The sequence below is a fragment of the Bubalus bubalis genome, chromosome 11 (assembly GCF_019923935.1).
Source record: "Bubalus bubalis isolate 160015118507 breed Murrah chromosome 11, NDDB_SH_1, whole genome shotgun sequence".
Lineage (NCBI taxonomy): Eukaryota > Metazoa > Chordata > Mammalia > Artiodactyla > Bovidae > Bubalus > Bubalus bubalis.
In genome coordinates, this window is record NC_059167.1 from 30,324,776 (window position 1) to 30,344,062 (window position 19,287).

The window sequence follows — 19,287 nt, forward strand, 5'->3', positions numbered from 1 at the left end:
TTTGACAGAAAACAACACAATTTTGTAAAGCAATTATCCTTCAATAAAAAATAAATTAATTAAAAAGAAAAAAAGAAAAAAGGTACTATGTATAAAATGGATAAGGAACAAAGATATATTGTACAGCAAAAAGAAACATAACCATTATTTTGTGATAACTTTAAAGGGAATACAATCTATAAAAATACTCAATCATTATGCTGTAACTAGAAATTAACATAATATTGTAAATCAACATTTCAATTAAAATAAAAACAGGTACAAAATCAATGATGCCCATTAAAAGTCCAAAAAAGAAAACAAAAGGAAATATCATTATTTTGAATAATTTCACATCATAAACAATATAAGATAAACTTTACATTTTGAAGGTTAGTAGTCATATGATATGGCTGACATAAAAATAAGTAAAAATATTACTCCAGTAGAAAAGAGAATGTGGGGCAAAAACAGACAATTGAAAATTCATAATAGGGAGTAAAAGAGGGAAAGAAATTACTGAGGCTATGCCACAATCATAAAGGTAAAGAGTTTCCTAAGGAAATGAAACAGCACAAGCAATGGCACAAAACTGTGAGACACCATAAGGTTCTTAAGAAACACCACGATGAGAGGACTGGGGCGTATGGCCAGGAAGGTAGATAGGGGTCAGATTATGCAGATAATGATGAGCCACTGAAGGATATTACTAATATAGAGACATGGCCAGATTGATATATTAGAAAGTTTTCTCTGGTAACAATGAGGAAGGCTTAAGGAGGAAGACAAAGAGAATGTTAAAATAAAAAATTTTTAGAATATGTTCAATATCTCATCTCAAATTCGTGACATGTAAAATTCCAATTTATCAATTTTTAAAAGCAAAAGAATGACCAAGAAAAGTAGCTGCAAGTTTGGCATATACCTTCCAGATTTCAGACAATAAAGCTACAGTAATCAAAACAGCATGGTACAGGCACAAAAACAGATATGTAGATTAATGGAACAGAAGAGAGGGCCCAGAAATAAACCCACACATCTATGGTCAATTATCTGCAACAAAAATGGCAAGAATATACAATGAGAAAAGACAGTCTCTTCAGTGAGTGGCTGGAAAAGCTAGACAGCCAAACATAAATCAATGAAATTATAACACTCCCTCAAACTCTAAACAAAAATAAACTCAAAATGGTTTAAAGACCAACATATAGGACATGAAAAAATTAAAATTCCTAGAAGAGAACATAGGCCAGACATTCTTGACATAAATTGTAGCAATATTTTCTAAAATCAGTCTCCCAAGGCAAAAGAAATAAGCAAAAGTAAATGAATGGGACGTAATCAAACTTAAATACTTTTGCACAGTAGAGGAAACCATAAATAAAATGAAAAAACAGCCTACCAAATGGGAGAAAATACTCGCAAACAATGCAACCAACAAGGGGTTAGTATCTAAAATACACGAACTACTCACACAACTCAGTATCAAAAACACAAACAACCCAATCAAAAAATAGGCAGAAGACCTAACTAGACATTTCTCCAAAGAAGACATACAGCTAGCCAACAGCCACACAAAAAGATGCTCAACATTGCTAATTACTAGAGAAATGCAAATCAAAATCACAATGAGGTATCACCTCATACACGTCAGAATGGCTACCATCAAAAAGCTTACAAATAAAAAATGCTGGAGAGGGTGTGCAAAAAAGGGAACCCTCCTACACTGTTGCAAAGTAAGTTGGTGCAGCCACTATAGAGAATATATGGAGGTTCCTAAAGAAACTAAAAATAGAGCTACCATCAGTTCAGTTCAGTCACTCAGTCATGTCTGACTCTTTGCAACCCCATGAACTGCAGCATGCCAGGCCTCCCTGTCCATCACCAACTCCCAGAGTCCACCCAAACCCATGTCCATTGAGTCAGTGATGCCATCCAACCATCTCATCCTCTGTCGTCCCCTTCTCCTCTGCCCTCAATCTTTCCCAGCATCAGGGTCTTTTCCAGTGAGTCAGCTCTTGGCATCAGGTGGCCAAAGTACTGGAGTTTCAGCTTCAACATCAGTCCTTCCAATGAACACCCAGGACTGATCTCCTTCAGAATGGACTGGTTGGATCTTCTTACAGTCCAAGGGACTCTCAAGAGTCTTCTCCAACACCACAGTTCAAAAGCATCAATTCTTCAGTGCTCAGCTTTCTTTATAATTCAACTCTCACATCCATACATGACTACTGGAAAAACCATAGCCTTGACTAGGCAGACCTTTGTTGGCAAAGTAATGTCTCTGCTTTTTAATATGCTGTCTAGGTTGGTCATAACTTTCCTTCCAAGGAATAAGCGTCTTTTAATTTCATGACTGCAATCACCATCTGCAGTGATTCTGAAGCCCAAAAAAATAAAGTCAGCCACTGTTCCCACTGTTTCCCCATCTATTTCCATGAAGTGATGGGACCAGATGCCATGATCTTCGTTTTCTGAATGTTGAGCTTTAAGCCAACTTTTTCACTCTTTTCTTTCACTTTTATCAAAAGGCTCTTTAGTTCTTCTTCACTTTCTGCCATAAGGGGGGTGTTATCTGCATATCTGAGGTTATTGATATTTCTCCCGGCAATCTTGATTCCAGCTTGTGCTTCTTCCAGTCCAGCGTTTCTCATGATGTACTCTGCATAGAAGTTAAAGAAGCAGGGTGACAATATACAGCCTTGATGTACTCCTTTTCCTATTTGGAACCAGTCTGTTGTTCCATGTCCAGTTCTAACTGTTGCTTCCTGACCTGCATATAGGTTTCTCAAGAGGCAGATCAGGTGGTCTGGTATTCCCATCTCTTTCAGAATTTTCCACAGTTTATTGCGATCCACACAGTCAAAGGCTTTGGCATAGTCAATAAAGCATAAATAGATGTTTTTCTGGAACTCTCTTGCTTTTTCGATGATCCAGCGGATGTTGGCAATTGATCTCTGGTTCCTCTGCCTTTTCTAAAACCAGCTTGAACATCTGGAAGTTCACAATTCACGTATTGCTGAAGCCTGGCTTGGAAAATTTTAAGCATTACTTTGTTAGTGTGTGAGATGAGTGCAATTGTGTGGTAGTTTGAACTACCATATGATCCAGCAATCTTACACCTAAGGATATATGTGCACCCATAATGGAACATTACTCAGCCATAAAAATGAATGAAATATTGCCATTTGTGACATGGATGGACATAGAGAATATCATACTAATTCAAACAAAGACAAATATATATCACTTACAATGTAGAATCTAAAAAATAATACAAATGAATCCAGAGACAAAACAGAAACACAGTCACAGACACAGAAAACAAATTTATGGTTACCAAAGGGGAAAGAGAACGGAGAGGGATAAATTAGGAATTTGGGACTAATATATGCAACTACTATACATAAAATAGATAAGCAACAAGGATTTACTGTATAGTACAGGGAATTATATTTCATATTTTATAATAACCTATAATGTAAAATAATCTAAATATTTATTTGTTATTGTTCAGTTGTTAAGTTGTGTCCAACTCTTTGTGACTGCAGCACACCAGGCTCCATGGCCCTCTACTATTTCCCGGAGTTTGCTCAAATTGATGTCCACTGAGCCAAAGATGCTATCTATCGATCTCATCCTCTGCTGCCCTTTTCTCCTTTTGCCTTAAATCTTTTCCAGCATCAGGGTCTTTTCTAATGAGTCAGCTTTTTGCATCAGGTGGCCAAAGTATTAGATATTCAGCATCAGTCTTTCCAATGAATATTTAGGGTTGATATTCTTTAGGATTGACTTGTTTGATCTCCTTACAGTCCAAGAGAATTTTAAGAGTCTTCTCCAACATCACAATTCTAAAGTATCAGTTCTTCAGTGCTCAACCTTCTTTATGATCCAACTCTCACATCCATACATGACTACTGGAAAAACTATAGCTTTGACTATACAGACCTTTATTGGCAAAGTGATGTCTCTGCTTTTTAACACGCTGTATAGGTTAAACTGACTCACAATGCTGTATACCTAATACTCTAAATCAACTAAACTTTCAAAAGAGGGAAAGGAAGGAAAGGGGGAAGAAAAGGAGGGAGTGAGAGAGAGAGAAAAAGAGAGAAAGGAAAGGAAAGAGGAAGGAAGGGAGGGAGAGAGGGAGGAGGGGAGAGAGACAGAAAAAGAGACAGATAGAAAGAACTGAAGGAAGAAAAGAAGGAAAAAAGAAAGGAAGACAAAAAATCTCCAGGCTTATGATGAAGGTAGATAGGTGGATCTTCTATTTTAGGGGAACTATACCCTATCCTATTCCCTGAAGAATGAACATTTTAATTGCTTTGCCAATAACCATACGGATTTGTAACAGGTCAGTTACTTCTGTTCAGCAATCTGATTTTTATCTATGTCATCTATGGCCACAAAAGAAAACAAAATTGACAGGTGCTGATGGAGATCAAACAAGAAACTTTCTTCTAATTATCATCAGGTTCTAGTTAACTGAGTTAATCCAATACTGTCATTACGACCACAGTTTTTTTCACAATTGATTTCACAATAATAAGAAAATGATCTCATCAACTGGTTAGGAAGGACTCTAGATATTAAAATATTACAGTTTGTTTATTTAAAGCTCTCATAGTTGATAGCATGGAACTTACATATGTTAACAGAAGAGATAGAAATGAATGTATGCACTTGGCTAAAACATTCTACCACAGAGAAACATACAAAAATGTTCTACAGAAATGAAGATTAAAATTTTATTCTACAGCAATCTGGTAGCAAATGGTTCACTTAAATTCACAAATAAGGAAACGTGAAAAATATACATCTTGCTTAAAGATTATAGCTTATCCTATAAAACGTTTTCCTTATTTCTGTAGTAGGTTCATGAATGAAATGTTCATATTAAATAAATCAGATATTTAAAATGGTAGTGATATTTGACTAAATAATACGATGAATTAAACTGATAAATGCTTGTAGTTTATATTAGTTAAGGGAAATACTCTGGCTGGAAAGTAGTAAAATATTAACTACAAAGCCAGTTGATTATTAAAAAGACTCTTTCACAATGCCAATCAATGAGACTTTACTAAACTAACCACTAAAGCAGCAGTCTGGGGAATGTCAATTAGCAGTTAAGTTTCTCCAATGCTTGCTCCCACTAGCACAGAATTAATAAAACATGTTTACATACTGCCTTGAGCAAACCTGAAGAATACTGCCAGTGCAATCTGAACTATAATTACATATTCATAATACCCTCCTTAATGAGAAATTTTCATTTATTCTTCATCTACTTCCCAAGTTTAACTAACTTTAGGAAAAATTCCAGTAAAAATTACCTAAAATCTCATGGCAATGTACTTTCAGTTTTATCCTTTTTCCAATTACACATGACACAAATGTAGTTCTTTGAAGACAAAATGCCTCCCAAGACCTTATTCCACATACTCCCAAAATTATATAATTAAAATTATTTTCAAAGTGTCTACATCCATAGTTTTGCACCAACTAATGTGAAGCTACAAAATGCAGTATTCTTTACTTCATCATGTCATACAGATTTCAAAACAGATATAAGAAGTGGAGATAAGGTAGTTAATTAATTCTCTATTTGCATCTAGAAAAACTGAACTTGTCTCCTCTATAGGATAGCATAATATAAAATTGAAAATTTGTTGTAACAGTAAAAGAGAAGAATAGAAGTTAAGAGTTTTATGGGAAGGAAGAGAGCCCACTGTAAACGGATACCTTAGGCTTAGCAGATGCAATCTTCTAACAAAGAAAGATATGGACAAACCTTTGAAGAGATGTGTAACTACTATACCTTAAGTCAACTAAAGTTTATATTCCTTATACCTTAAGAGTAGTACCTCTGTAGATACCAAATTATTCTTTGAAAAGTCACTTCACTGAGCAACTTCTTCCATTTCTTTCCAAGTGTTTCTGAAAATCAGATTACATCTTATATCTATAGTAATTATTAAAGAAGAAAGCATATGGCTTCAAATAATAATTCCAGAAAAGAAAATGAACTAGCAAAATAAGAAATTAATTTAGGATTTATTTTGGCAAATGCTAAGTATGAAGTCATAACATGTCACCAAAGAGACCACCTGAGCTAATTAATCCTGGTTCCCAAAACGAAATTGTCTGTATAGAATTCAATCCATTTCTTAAGATAAAAGTCTGGACAGAAGGAAGGTGTGAGACACCTTTTATTTTGGTAGATACTTTTACATCAAGAAAAAATCAACGATTCTTTAGGAATTCTGACATCACTATTGACAATCTAGAAATTTCTCCACCAGTTAGCCACAGAAAGCTGAAATTTATAGTCAATCGTGAAATACATACAAACTGGTAATCTAAACAGTTTGTCCTCTTAACTGTTGTGGATACAGAATATATTGCACAGTCTTTGTTGAGAGAGACGAAAATATACTTCTAGAATCCTGGAACTAACTATATTCTAAATATTCAGTAATAATTGAAAGTCCCCCAACCACTAAAACAAAATAAAATCATGATCCTGTATCCTTTATTTAGATTCAAATAAAATTTTAGGTAAGAAAAACCCTCCAGCACTCCAGGCCTCATACTAGGCACAACAGATCATGGCTAGAAGAATTTGAAGCCTATGATACATGGATGATAACTTCAGCCACAACAAAACTGCGATCAAACTACAGACTTGATACTCAACTCTCAACATGAATGGCCTGACAGAAAAAGGGACATAAATATTTCTGGCAATCAATTTTATTTATCTCAAGTCTCTACTGTTTTGTTGCACAAACTATCCAATATTCAAACAAAATTACAATAAACACAAGAAAGCAAGAAAAACAAATCTAATATTAAGGCATAAAGTAATCAACAGAATTGAACCCAGACACGCTGAAACTATTAAAGAGGCACTCGAAAATAACATGATTAATAAGCTAAAGGAATTAGTGGAAAAAGTGGGTAATATGTACAAATGGGAAATTTCAACAAAAAGATGGAGATTACCAAGGGGAGTGAAATGGAAATGCTATAAGTGAAAACTGCAATATCAGAAAGAATACCTTTGATGAGCTTATCAGCAAGAACGGCACAGAAGAAGAAGAAGTTAACTTAAGGATAGGACAAGAAGAATTATCCAAACTTTCAAAACACAAACTCAAGAAAAGATTGAAAAAAAAAACACAAAATAGAGCGTTCAAGACTGTAAAACAACATCAGAAGGTTTTACATATGTGAAATCAGAGTCTCAAAATGAAAATACAGAGAAAATGGGGCCAATTATTTAATACTTTTGTTATCACAAATTCAATTGGGAATTTTAGGCTTCGTTTTTCCTCTCTACTTTATGCTTGGAGGTTACAGGACTTTTAAAGAGACTATAAAACTAGAGAAAGTAGTGTATAAGTAAATTATCTACGAGTCTAACAGTAACTTCAACTTGGAGCCTCCATGTTCATATGCAAAATACAATGCACTATGTTCAAAGTTGCAGTTGTGGTTTTGAAGATGCATGTAGGTTTTACCATCTGTTTCATCTATCTGCTTTTTGTTGTCGGGGCCCTTTTCTACATTTTTTTTTTTTACTTCATATCACTATATTCATTATTTTCCTTTCATATTATACTCTTTAAGCTATTTTATTTTATTAAGAAATAACTGTTTTTAGATTATTCAATAGTTTAGATTGAGACAGCAGATCAAGATCCAATGTGCTCCATTCAACAAAATTTGTACCTACACTTTCCAATTACACAAATACCCATGTGTTCCCCCAAGACAAACTATGATTATCTACATGGCTCACAAAAGCCATAACCCCAAGTTCGTTTCAAAAATGGATGCTACAGCTTCTGAGCCATTAGGCCAGTCCTATATCATACCCTTTGACAAAATATATTTTACAGCTCATTTCTCATAAATATAATTTCACTGTACTCAACTGATAGTAAATCTGCTCTTTTTCATGGCAAGGAGTTCAATTCTATTTTCATGGCTTACAGTTGACTATTAATACGAGGCCCCTATTTCTAAAAAATACAAAGTGAGCAAAAATGAAGAGCTACTTCAGTATGTCTGCCAATGACATCCTTAAAAGGGAACTAGTACAATTCAATTTCAAAAGACCTAATAAGACAGTAGGAAAAAGTAATATATTAACTTAGCATTAAGCACCATTCATTTCTCACAAAAGAGTAAAGTTCTATAAACTCAGAATCTAACAGTGTTAAAGTTTCAGTTAAAAACAGAAACAACAAAGTCCTAAACATCAGCTCCTCAATGAAAAGTTCTTCTAGACACTTACCCAAGTCTTCCTAGCATCTCAAACTCAGGAACCTGTGGTCCACATGTCTCTATCTGCAGTGGTTGGTATTCATACAGAGCTTCTTCAAGTTTTTGAATGGGTGCTAATGAAATATGCTGACCCTGTTAGAAAAATGAAAGAAAATAATACTTGTAAATATTACTTTCATATTACTACTTATTTGCAGTTTTTAAAGATGAGCTAAATTTCTTCACGTTAAAAATATTACCTGTTTTTCATTGTATTACTGAAATCCGCATTATATAATTAACACACAGCGACAAATAATTTAAAGGAAGAAAATCAAATCCATCATTAAATTCAAATTTAGCCTTAAAGAGTAGTTGTTCAATGTCAATGGTGAAAGTGAAAAGTGTTAGTCGCTCAGTCATGTCTGACTCTGCGATCACATGGACTATAGCCTGCAAAGCTCCTCTGTCTATAGGATTTTCCGGGCAAGGATACTGGAGTGGGTAGCCATTTCCTTCTCCGGAGGATCTTCTCAACCCAGGGATCAAACCTGGGTCTCCTGCATTGCAGGCAGATTCTTTACCATCTGAGTCACCAGGGAAGCCCAATGTCAATGGCAGAATTCACCAAATATATAAGCACAATCTATTCTCACATTTTCCTATTACAATTTTGATAATTTGTGCTTTCTTGAAAGTTTTAGATAGGGAGCACAGTAATGAAATGATTATGTGCAAAGTTTTGCCACAGAATGTCTATTCTGAGTCTATAATGGAAGTAAACTTACTTATCAAATGTGTGTATTTGATGTCTACTTACACACACACACAAGATGAGAAAAGTTTATGCTAAAAACTAAGTTGGATAAAATATCCACATATTTTTCTGAAAAGAACCACTGGAAAACTAAAATTAAAAGACCATATTTGATTAAAAATATACAAAATAAAATGCCACTCAGCAACATAGCACCATTACATTGAGATCTCCATATTTATAATCTGAGCATAGCATTCTAATTTTTGAGTATGTGTATTTTTTTTACAGTCCATGTTTTCTGATTCTAACTATAGTTCTGTTACTTTTCTTGGTATAGTTCTCATCAGTTTCTCTATGTCCTAACTTTCTAATAAAAACTAGTTCTTACAGTTATTAGTTCCAATATTTTCTAATTTTTAATTTATTTCTCTTATTACCTCCCTTAGTTTCCTTTTCTTTTTCCCCTATATTACTAAGTTGGATACATAAAGCAATTGTTTTCTCTTTTATTTAAAGGAGGAGGAAAAAAAGGTAAAAACCATGACTTACAAGTGCAGCTGAGGCAGTGATGAATGAGACACTGAAGATGTCTGTATGTGACTCATGGTTTTTCTCTTCAACAACTTTAATATGCTGTAACATTATCTTAGCTAGTTTAACATAATATTAATAGCTTCTCTGACACTGGGACCTCAAAAGTCCATCACCAAATCTGGGGAAAGGACTTGAAAAAACATTTCTCCAGAGATACACAAATGGCCAATAAGCACAAGGAAAGATGACTAACATCACTAGTCTAATATTAGGGAAATCCAAATCAAAACTATAATGATAAACAGTCATCCCTCAGTATCTCTGGGGTGGAGGAGAGGTCTGGTGCCAAGATCCAGATACCAAAATTCGCAGATGCACAAGTCTCTTATATAAAATGGCATACTAGTACAGTCAGCCCACCCCATCCCCAGATTCCTCATCCCTGGGTTCTGCGTCCACAAACTGACCAAACCCAGATGGAATTTTATGGTTGGCTGAATCCATTGATGTGGAACCCACAAATACAGAGGGCCCCACTGTAGCACTTAACACCCACAGCTATTTAGGATGTCTATTATCCAGAACAAAAACAAAAAACACATAAAATAACAAGCACTGGCAAGGATGTGGAGAAATTGGAACTCACGTGCATTGCTGATGGGAATGTAAAATGGTGTTACTGTGGAAAACAGATAGCAATTCTTCAAAAGATTAAATATAAAATTACCATATGAGCGGGGCTTTCCTGGTGACTCAGACGGCAAAGAATCCACCTACAATGCAGGAGACCCAGGTTCGATCCCTGGGTTGGGAAGATCTCCTGGGGAAGGGACTGGCTACCCACTCTAGTATTTCTGCCTGGAGAAATCCATGGACAGGAATAGACAGGCTACAGTCATGAGGTTGCAAAGAGTCGGACACAACTGAGCAACTAACACTTGCACCTGCACTACCATATGAGCTAACAACTCCATTTCTTGGTTATACCCAAAAGGAAGGGAAACAAGAACTTGAACAGTTGTGCTCATAGCAGCATTATTCACAATAGCCAAGAGATAAAAGAAACCCATGTTTCCATCAATTAATTAATGAATAGGATATACAATATAATGGACTATGTTGTTGCTGTTCAGTCACTAAGTCATGTCTGACTCTTTGTGACCCCATGGAATGCCACACCAGACATCCCTGTCTTTCACTATCTCCCAGAGTTTGCTCAAATTTATGTCCATGGAGTCAGTGAGCTATCTAACCATCTCACCCTCTGCTGCCTTCTCCTTTTGCCTTCAATCTTTCCCAGCATCAGGGTCTTTTCTAATGCGTCGGCTCTTCACATCAGCTGGCCACAGTATTGGAGTTTCAGCTTCAGCATCAGTCTTTCCAATGAATAGTCAGGACTGATTTCCTTTAGGATTGACTGGTTGGATCTCCTTGCTGTCCAAGGGATTTTCAAGAGTCTTCTCTAACACCACAGTTCAAAAGCATCTACTCTTCAGTACACAGCCTTTTTTATGGTCCAACTCTCACATCCGTACATGACTACTGGAAAAACCATTAAGTTTGACTATATGGACTTTTGTTGATAAAGTGATGTCTTTGATTTTTAATATGTGTCTAAGTTTGTCATAGTTTTTCTTCAAAGCACCAAGTGTCTTTTAATTTCATGGCTGCAGTCATCGTTCACAGTGATTTTGGAGCCCAAGAAAAGAAAATCTGTCACTGCTATTTACCATGAAGTGATGGGACTGGATACCATGATCTTAGCTTTTTGAATGATGAGCTCTTAAGTCAGTTTTCTGACTCTCCTCTTTCACCCCTCATTGAAGCGCTTTAGTTCCTCTTTACTTTCTGTCATTAGAGAGGTATCATTTACATATATAAAGTTGTTGATATTTCTTCTGACAATCTTGATTCCAGTCTGTGATTCATCCAGCCTGGCATTTCCCATGACGCACACTGCAAATAAGTTAAATAAACAGCATGACAATATACAGCCTTGTTGGACCCTTTTCCCAATTTTGATCCAGTCAGTTGTTCCATGTAAGGTTGTAACTGTTGCCTCTTAACCCGCATACAAGTTTCTCGGGAGACACGTAAGGTGGCCTGGTATCTCCATCTCTTTAAGAATATTCCACAGTTTGCTGTGATCCACACAGACCACCTGACCTGCCTCTTGAGAAATCTGTATGCAGGTCAGGAAGCAACAGTTAGAACTGGACATGGAACAACAGACTGGTTCCAAATAGGAAAAGGCTGTATATTGTCACCCTGCTTATTTAACTTCTATGCAGAGTACATCATGAGAAACGCTGGACTGGAAGAAACACAAGCTGGAATCAAGATTGCCGGGAGAAATATCAATAACCTCAGATATGTAGATGACACCACCCTTATGGCAGAAAGTGAAGAGGAACTCAAAAGCCTCTTGATGAAAGTGAAAGTGGAGAGTGAAAAAGTTGGCTTAAAGCTCAACATTCAGAAAATGAAGATCATGGCATCTGGTCCCATCACTTCATGGGAAATAGATGGGGAAACAGTGGAAACAGTGTCAGACTTTATTTTTCTGGGCTCCAAAATCACTGCAGATGGTGATTGCAGCCATGAAATTAAAAGGCGCTTACTCCTTGGAAGGAAAGTTATGCGCAACCTAGATAGCATATTCAAAAGCAGAGACATTACTTTGCCAACAAAGGTCCATCTAGTCAAGGCTATGGTTTTTCCTGTGGTCATGTTTGGATGTAAGAGTTGGACTGTGAAGAAATCTGAGCGCCGAAGAATTGATGCTTTTGAACTGCGGTGTTGGAGAAGACTCTTGAGAGTCCCTTGGACTGCAAGGAGATCCAACCAGTCCATTCTGAAGGAGATCAGCCCTGGGATTTCTTTGGAAGGAATGATGCTGAAGCTGAAACTCCAGTACTTTGGCCACCTCATGCGAAGAGTTGACTCATTGGAAAAGACTCTGATGCTGGGAGGGATCGGGGGCAAGAGGAGAAGGGGACGACAGAGGATGAGATGGCTGGATGGCATCACTGACTTGATGGATGTGAGTCTGAGTGAACTCCGGGAGTTGGTGATGGACAGGGAGGCCTGGCGTGCTGTGATTTATGGGGTCGCAAAGAGTCGGACATGACTGAGCGACTGAACTGACTGACTGACTGACTGACACAGTCAATGGCTTTCGCATAGTCAATGAAGCAGAAGCAGATTTTTTCTCGAATTCCTTTGCTTTCTCAATGATCTTACAAATGGCAATTTAATATCTGGTCCTTATGCTTTTTCTAAATCCAGCTTGAATAATGGAATATTATTCAGTCTTAAAAAGGAAAGAAATTTGATATGTGCTAAAGCACTGATGAATCTTGAAGACATTATGCTAAGTAAATGAAATAAGCCAGTCACACAAAGGACAAATGTTGTATGATTTCAATTATATGAGGTTCTTAGAGTAGTCAAATTATAGAGACAGAAAGCAGAATGATGACTGCCAGAGAGAGTGGGAAGGCAAGGGATGAGTTAGTATTGAAATGAGTATCAGTATTTAAATGAGTACCGAGTTTCAAGTGGAGAAGATAAAAAAATCTTGGAGATGAATGGTGGAGATGGGTGCACATTGTGAATGTCCTTCAAAATAGTGATAAAGTTTATGTTATATATATTTACCACAATTTTAAAAAATGGGTTTTAGATATTTGATTTGTTCATTTATGTGGCTGAAATAATACACATTAAAAAATAAGATAAAAGTGAGATATAGGAAAACACCATTAACATTATTTTAACCCTGAACCTCCATATGTTTCACAGCCTTTCTAAATAAATTTGAAACTGTCAAGCTACATCTTGTATAACCTCTCAGTAATCCAACTTCTGAACAACAAATCTGAGTACAGAGTATTACATAGGTTAAAAAGGGGTCTTCCTAAGCAGGACATTTTGAGTAGCACTGTGACATCCCTATTTCAAAGTGTCTTCTTCATAAGTTACCAAGTACTGTATGCTCCTGCCACATGATACAGAAGTCCAGTATTCCTGTCACAGTTTTGGGTTTAAAAAAAAGAAGAGAACAAGTAAAAGAAAAAACTATAAGAATTTTAAAGGGTCACCTATTATAGCTATCCCATAACACAGTAATCTAGATTATGTTGATTACTCCATTTTCACATTATAAACTAGGAAGCAAGGCCCAGGAAAGATGATACAAAATGGATAATTCCAAGAGCCGGAATACTTTTCAGGGAAGGCAATACTCAAACAAAGAGAGACTCTCTTAAGTCATTAAACTGGTGGTCAACATATTAAAAGTAATCATTCTCTATCAGTAATGATACCCAAGTTACTGAAGTTATTATGTCATATAATCCAGTCTTTTCTGCCAAGTTTGTGGGTACATAAAAGTTCATATAATAACAACAGTTAACATTATTAACTCAGTGCCAGACAACAGTCTAAAGGTTTTTAATGTGGTATTTCATTAATATTCACAATAGTTTTATGAGATAAACAGTATCATCTCTACTTTATAGACAAAGATAGGGGTTTAGATATGTGACTCCGCAAGATCACACTGGAGTTAATGGCAGGTTGAGGATTAGAAGCAAAGGGTGTCAGATTTTAAACCCTGTGTTCTTTTCCCATAATTTTTTTATTTTATGGATAAAGAAACTAAGACTCCTAAAATGTAAATTTCTCCTAACGTCACAAAGAGTTCCTAATTCCTGTCCAGTGTGGGATCTACCAAACCACAACCATCTTTCAATATCCTATTTTTAGACAATATGATCACTGTTGCTCAATTTTAGCCTGATATAGTAAGTCCTAGATTTCTATACAAATTCTATTAATTTAGATATAGTCAAAATGTCAGAGGTTCAAAAAGAAAAAAATGTATTATGGCATTTAGAAAGAAAAAAACATTATTTAGTGATAATTCTATTTACCTTGAGAATGAGAAAACAAAGTTCACAAATGATAGTCCCCTAGTCCCTAGTCAATCTAGTCCCCTAACATTCAATCTTTCCCCCCAAAATTGGTGTGTGAAGTGAAGTCGCTCAGTCGTGTCTGACTCTTTGCGACCCTGCCAGGCTCTTCCATCCATGGGATTTTCCAGGCAAGAGTACTGGAGTGGGGTGCCATTTCCTTCTCCAGGGGAACTTCCCGACCCAGGGATCAAACCCGGGTCTCCCGCATTGTAGGCAGACACTTTACCATCTGAGCTAGCAGGGAACTGAGTGTGTGATAGATGCCAAATTTCTCAAATCACTGACATAATTAAGTTAAAGAAAATCATCAAGAGACCAGATATCTCAATATGAGGAAAATGTTAGAGGCTTTTAAGTGACTAGTGGCAAAGTGTTTAAAAGTTTCTGGATGCAAAGTGATATTCCTACCAAAACAGTAAGTGTGATATTATTCTAAATTATCAGGAAAAGATGGATTCAGATTAAAGAAGTCACACTGTATGATTCAGTAGTGATACTTAACATCTGAACTAAATCTAACGTGGCACCAAATGATATGGTATGAACTTAAGGACTACAGAAAATCAAAAGAGGAAGAATCGATGAAAGGTAGAAAACTGAAACAGTGCAACTTGTGGGCGACCTCTGAGGACAGGCAAAGTCTACAAAACAAGGCAATGAAGAAGACAGCAATATTACTAGACCAATATTTTGTGTCTTGAGACAATATTTAATAAACAGGAGCAGAGAATGGATATATGGGGATGTGGGAGTGGAAAGAGACTGAATCAGTATGTTAATGGCTAAATTACAACCAGAAAATACTCCAAGACTAATTTAAACTCACATGGTTAAAAACCAGACGTTTCAAAACAATGTCAAGCACATCTTGTCTCCATAAAATTACCAAATAAATGATAAAATAAAATAATAATGCTCAATATGACAAGAGAATGTGGAGAAAGATGTTCTCATATGCTGCTGATAGAAGCACAAATAATGGAATTGCTTTCTTCATGAAAAACAATTTAGTAAACCTTTAAAGTATTCATATAGTTTAACTCAATAATCCCACTTGTAAGGAAAAAAAACAGAAGATACTAATCAAATCATCCATCACACTTTACATTATAATTGTGAAAAACCAAAAGGAACATAAATGTTTAGGAATATTGGGAAAATTAAGTAAACATGAGTTCAACTATAACAGTGTGTATGTCATTTAAGATTATCTTCAGAGAGAAAATTAATAAAATACTAAGTACATAATAAGGATATCCAAACTATTTTTTTTAATTTGCATAAGAAAAAACTATAATGAAAAACACCAAAATTTTCACTGTAGTAATCTCTAGGTGATAAGACTGTGTGAACTATTTATATTTTTACCTCTATGCAATATTTTTTAAATTCATCAAAATGGGTAAACTTTACATTTATAACCATAAAAAGTATAAAAAACAATATATATGGGGCCATATTGAGCAACAGCATAGGGAAACAATTCATACCCAATGACAACTGGCTTGATGTCTTCAATAAGCCACGGCATGAGAAAGAAAATCAAGAAATATAGCACAAGATATGAACTGTTCTATATTTTTTAAAAATTAAAAAGTTTAATAAATATAACAAGAGTCATTAGCTCAGTAACAATTTAGGAAGGAGAAAACAGACATTTTTTAGGAAGGAAAAAATGAGACATCTGAGGGACAATGGATAAAATTTGAATATGGCCTGGGTATAAGAATACATTGGAAACATTTTATTAACTTTGTTTGGTGTGATTATGGCATTATGGCTATGTATAAGGATGTCCTATATCAGGGCAGGTCAGAGGGAGATGCAAACTAAACAATTTAAAGGTAAAATTTTACAACCTGTAATTTACTTCCAAATCATTCTGAAAAAATATATATGAAGCAAATTAAAGATTACTGAATCTAGACATTAGGCATATGAGTTTCACTGTAAGATTTTTCTACTTTGTATTTTGGAAATTTTTCATTATAAATAGTTTTAAAACATATGCAATCTTTGTTAGTTTCAAAAGAAAAATAGCTATGCATTTATAGCTGAGGAAAATAAAATAGTGCCAAAGAAAGAAGAGCCTAGAATCAAGTAGGTCAGGTTTGTAGCTATTTTAGTAACTAGGTTTGAAGATCTGAGTACTGACTGAGAGGAAGAGGGGGAAAAAGTTATAATTAAAACTGCAAGACTTGGTAGTAACCTGAAATAGCTCAGTTGAATATTAAATGAGAAAACCAGACAAATCTGAAGACTAACTGAAACAGGATAATTGGGAAAGAGAAGGATTGAGAAAATTTTTAAAGATAAAACACAGACTTTGGAGAAAGTATTTGCAAATGACATGCCTTATAGAAAATCTGTATCCAATATATATTTAAAGGACTCTTAAAACTGAAAAATTCTTTAAAAAAACAAAACCTCCAATTTAAAAATGGGTAAGGATTTTAATAGACATTTCACCAAAGAAGATACATCAAGGGCTAATAAGTACATGAAATGATGCTCAACAGCAGTAATCTTTAGAAAAATGCAAATTAAAAGTACAATGAAGTACTACTTCACACCCCCCACAATGGCTATAATCAAAGTGTCACTAAGGATATAGAGAAATTAGAACCCTTAAACACTGCTGATGAGAGTGCACAATGGTGTGACCACTCTGAAATTAGTCTGGCAGTTTTTCATAAATTTACTATACAACTTGATAATTTCACTTAAAGGTATCTACTCAAGAGAAATGTATGATCAAAGACTTTTACAAGAATGTTCATAGCAGCATTATTCATGGTAGCCAAATAGTGGAAACAATCTAAATGTCCATCAACTGGTGAATGGATAAGCAAAATGAAGTATATTCATATAAAATGAATATGAATTCATTCATTTAATATTCATATGCTGAATACTATTTACCAACAGAAGGGAATAAGATATTGATACATGCTATAACATATGAACTTCAAAAATATTATAATCAAAAAAGAAGCCAGGCAAAAGACTATATATTGTTTGATTCCATTTGTAAGTAATGTTCAGAAAAGGTAAAACTATAGATAGTAACATTAATAATTGCTAGAGGCTAGGAATGTGAATGTAAAGTGACTACACAAAACTACAAAAATCACTGAATCATACATTTTAGATCAGCAACTTTTTATAGTAAATAAACTATAACTCAATAAGTTTGTTTATGAAATAAAGAGTTTAAGATGGTAGTTCAATCAATTCAACATTGTTGACTATGTATGAAATTTACATGTAGAAATTTTCAGTAAAGGCAGCTAAAAATATAAACAAAAGAGAAATTTTGCTATTATCACCAACAAAATGATGGTCAAAGTCATAAGAAAAAATAAAAATTGGGGGAGACAAATGTATAAAGTGTGAGATCCTAGTAATGAGTCCTGAAAAACACCCACAGTAAGTAATGCAAGTATGTTTTGTTGACCTTTCAAAACTATTAACACAAAACCAAGGCCTTTTCAATTTCTGTTACAGTTGCCATATAAATAAATAAATAAATGAGGCTGAGGGTTAAAATGTAGTGTGAAGAGGCACAGCAAGTCATGCAAACTTAGATAAGATCCACATACTCAGGTGGGAAACTGCAGGCAAACTGTACATTCAAAAGCATAATTAATGTTTTACTCCCCCAAAATGTAACAAAATAGAGCCCTTGTTTCTCTCCTAAGATATACCTTAGAGCACTAGATTATATTTCAATAATTTTCTAGTCACACATTTGTAGAAAAGTAAAGAAAGTGAAGTCGCTCAGTCATGTCCAACTCTTTGCAACCCCATGGTCTGTAGCCTACCGGAACCTCCATCCATTGGATTTTGTATTGGAGTGGGTTGCCATTTCCTTCTCCAGAGGATCTTCCTGACCCAGGGATCAAACCCAGGTCTCCCGCATGGCAAGCAGACGCTTTACTGTTTGAGCCATACAACTCCCTTAAAAAGACTTTCCAAAATTCAGCTCATTTCCATATAGAAAAACATAAAAACATTTGAAGAACAATGCAAATGCTGACAAAGATAATTTACATGGCTGTAATTTTAAGTAATAATTTGAAATATATCTTTAACTTGTCTTACTCAGCAAGCTTCACATTTACTATAAAAATGTTTACAATTTACTGAGATTAATCTGTTGATTGAGATTCATGGTAAATAGATGGGGAAACAATAGAAATAGTGAGAGACTTTATTTTGGGGGGCTCCAAAATCACTGCAAATGGTGACTGCAGCCATGAAATTAAAAGATGCTTGCTCCTTGGAAGAAAAGCTATGACAAACCTAGACATCATATTACAAGCAGAGACATTACCTTCCAACAAAGGTCCATCTAGTCAAAGCTATGGTTTTTCCAGTAGTCATGTATGGATGGGAGAGTTGGACTATATGGAAAGCCAAGCCCCGAAGAATTGATGTTTTGAACTGTGGTGTTGAAGACTCTTGAGAGTCCCTTGGACAGCAAGGAGATCAAACCAGTCAATCCTAAATGAAATCAGTCCTGAATATTCATTGGAAGGACTGAAGCTGAAGCTGAAACTCCAATAATTTGGCCACCTGATGGAAAAGACCCTGATGCTGGGAAAAACTGAAGGCAGAAGGAGAAGGGGACGACAGAGGATGAGATGGTTGGATGGCATCACTGACTCGATGGACATGAGTTTGAGCAAGCTCCGGGAGTTGGTGATGAACAGGGAAGCCTAGCCAACCCACTCCAGTGTTCTTGCCTGGAGAATCCCA

The 19,287-nt window shown here is 35.4% G+C and overlaps 1 protein-coding gene across 3 annotated transcripts in view; it reads right to left on the minus strand.

The window, feature by feature from the left end:
• The window catches only part of MNAT1 (MNAT1 component of CDK activating kinase), a 213,433-nt gene that overhangs the window by 69,994 nt on the left and 124,152 nt on the right, over positions 1 to 19,287 (minus strand). For 2 of the 3 annotated variants that reach the window (XM_006043870.4, XR_003112274.2), the window contains one exon: positions 8,285 to 8,406. The exons of the other annotated variant lie outside the window; for it this stretch is intronic. In XM_006043870.4, the coding sequence (XP_006043932.1) occupies positions 8,285 to 8,406 (122 nt within the window). The remainder of the gene's footprint in view (positions 1 to 8,284; positions 8,407 to 19,287) is intronic. 3 annotated transcript variants of the gene reach the window in all.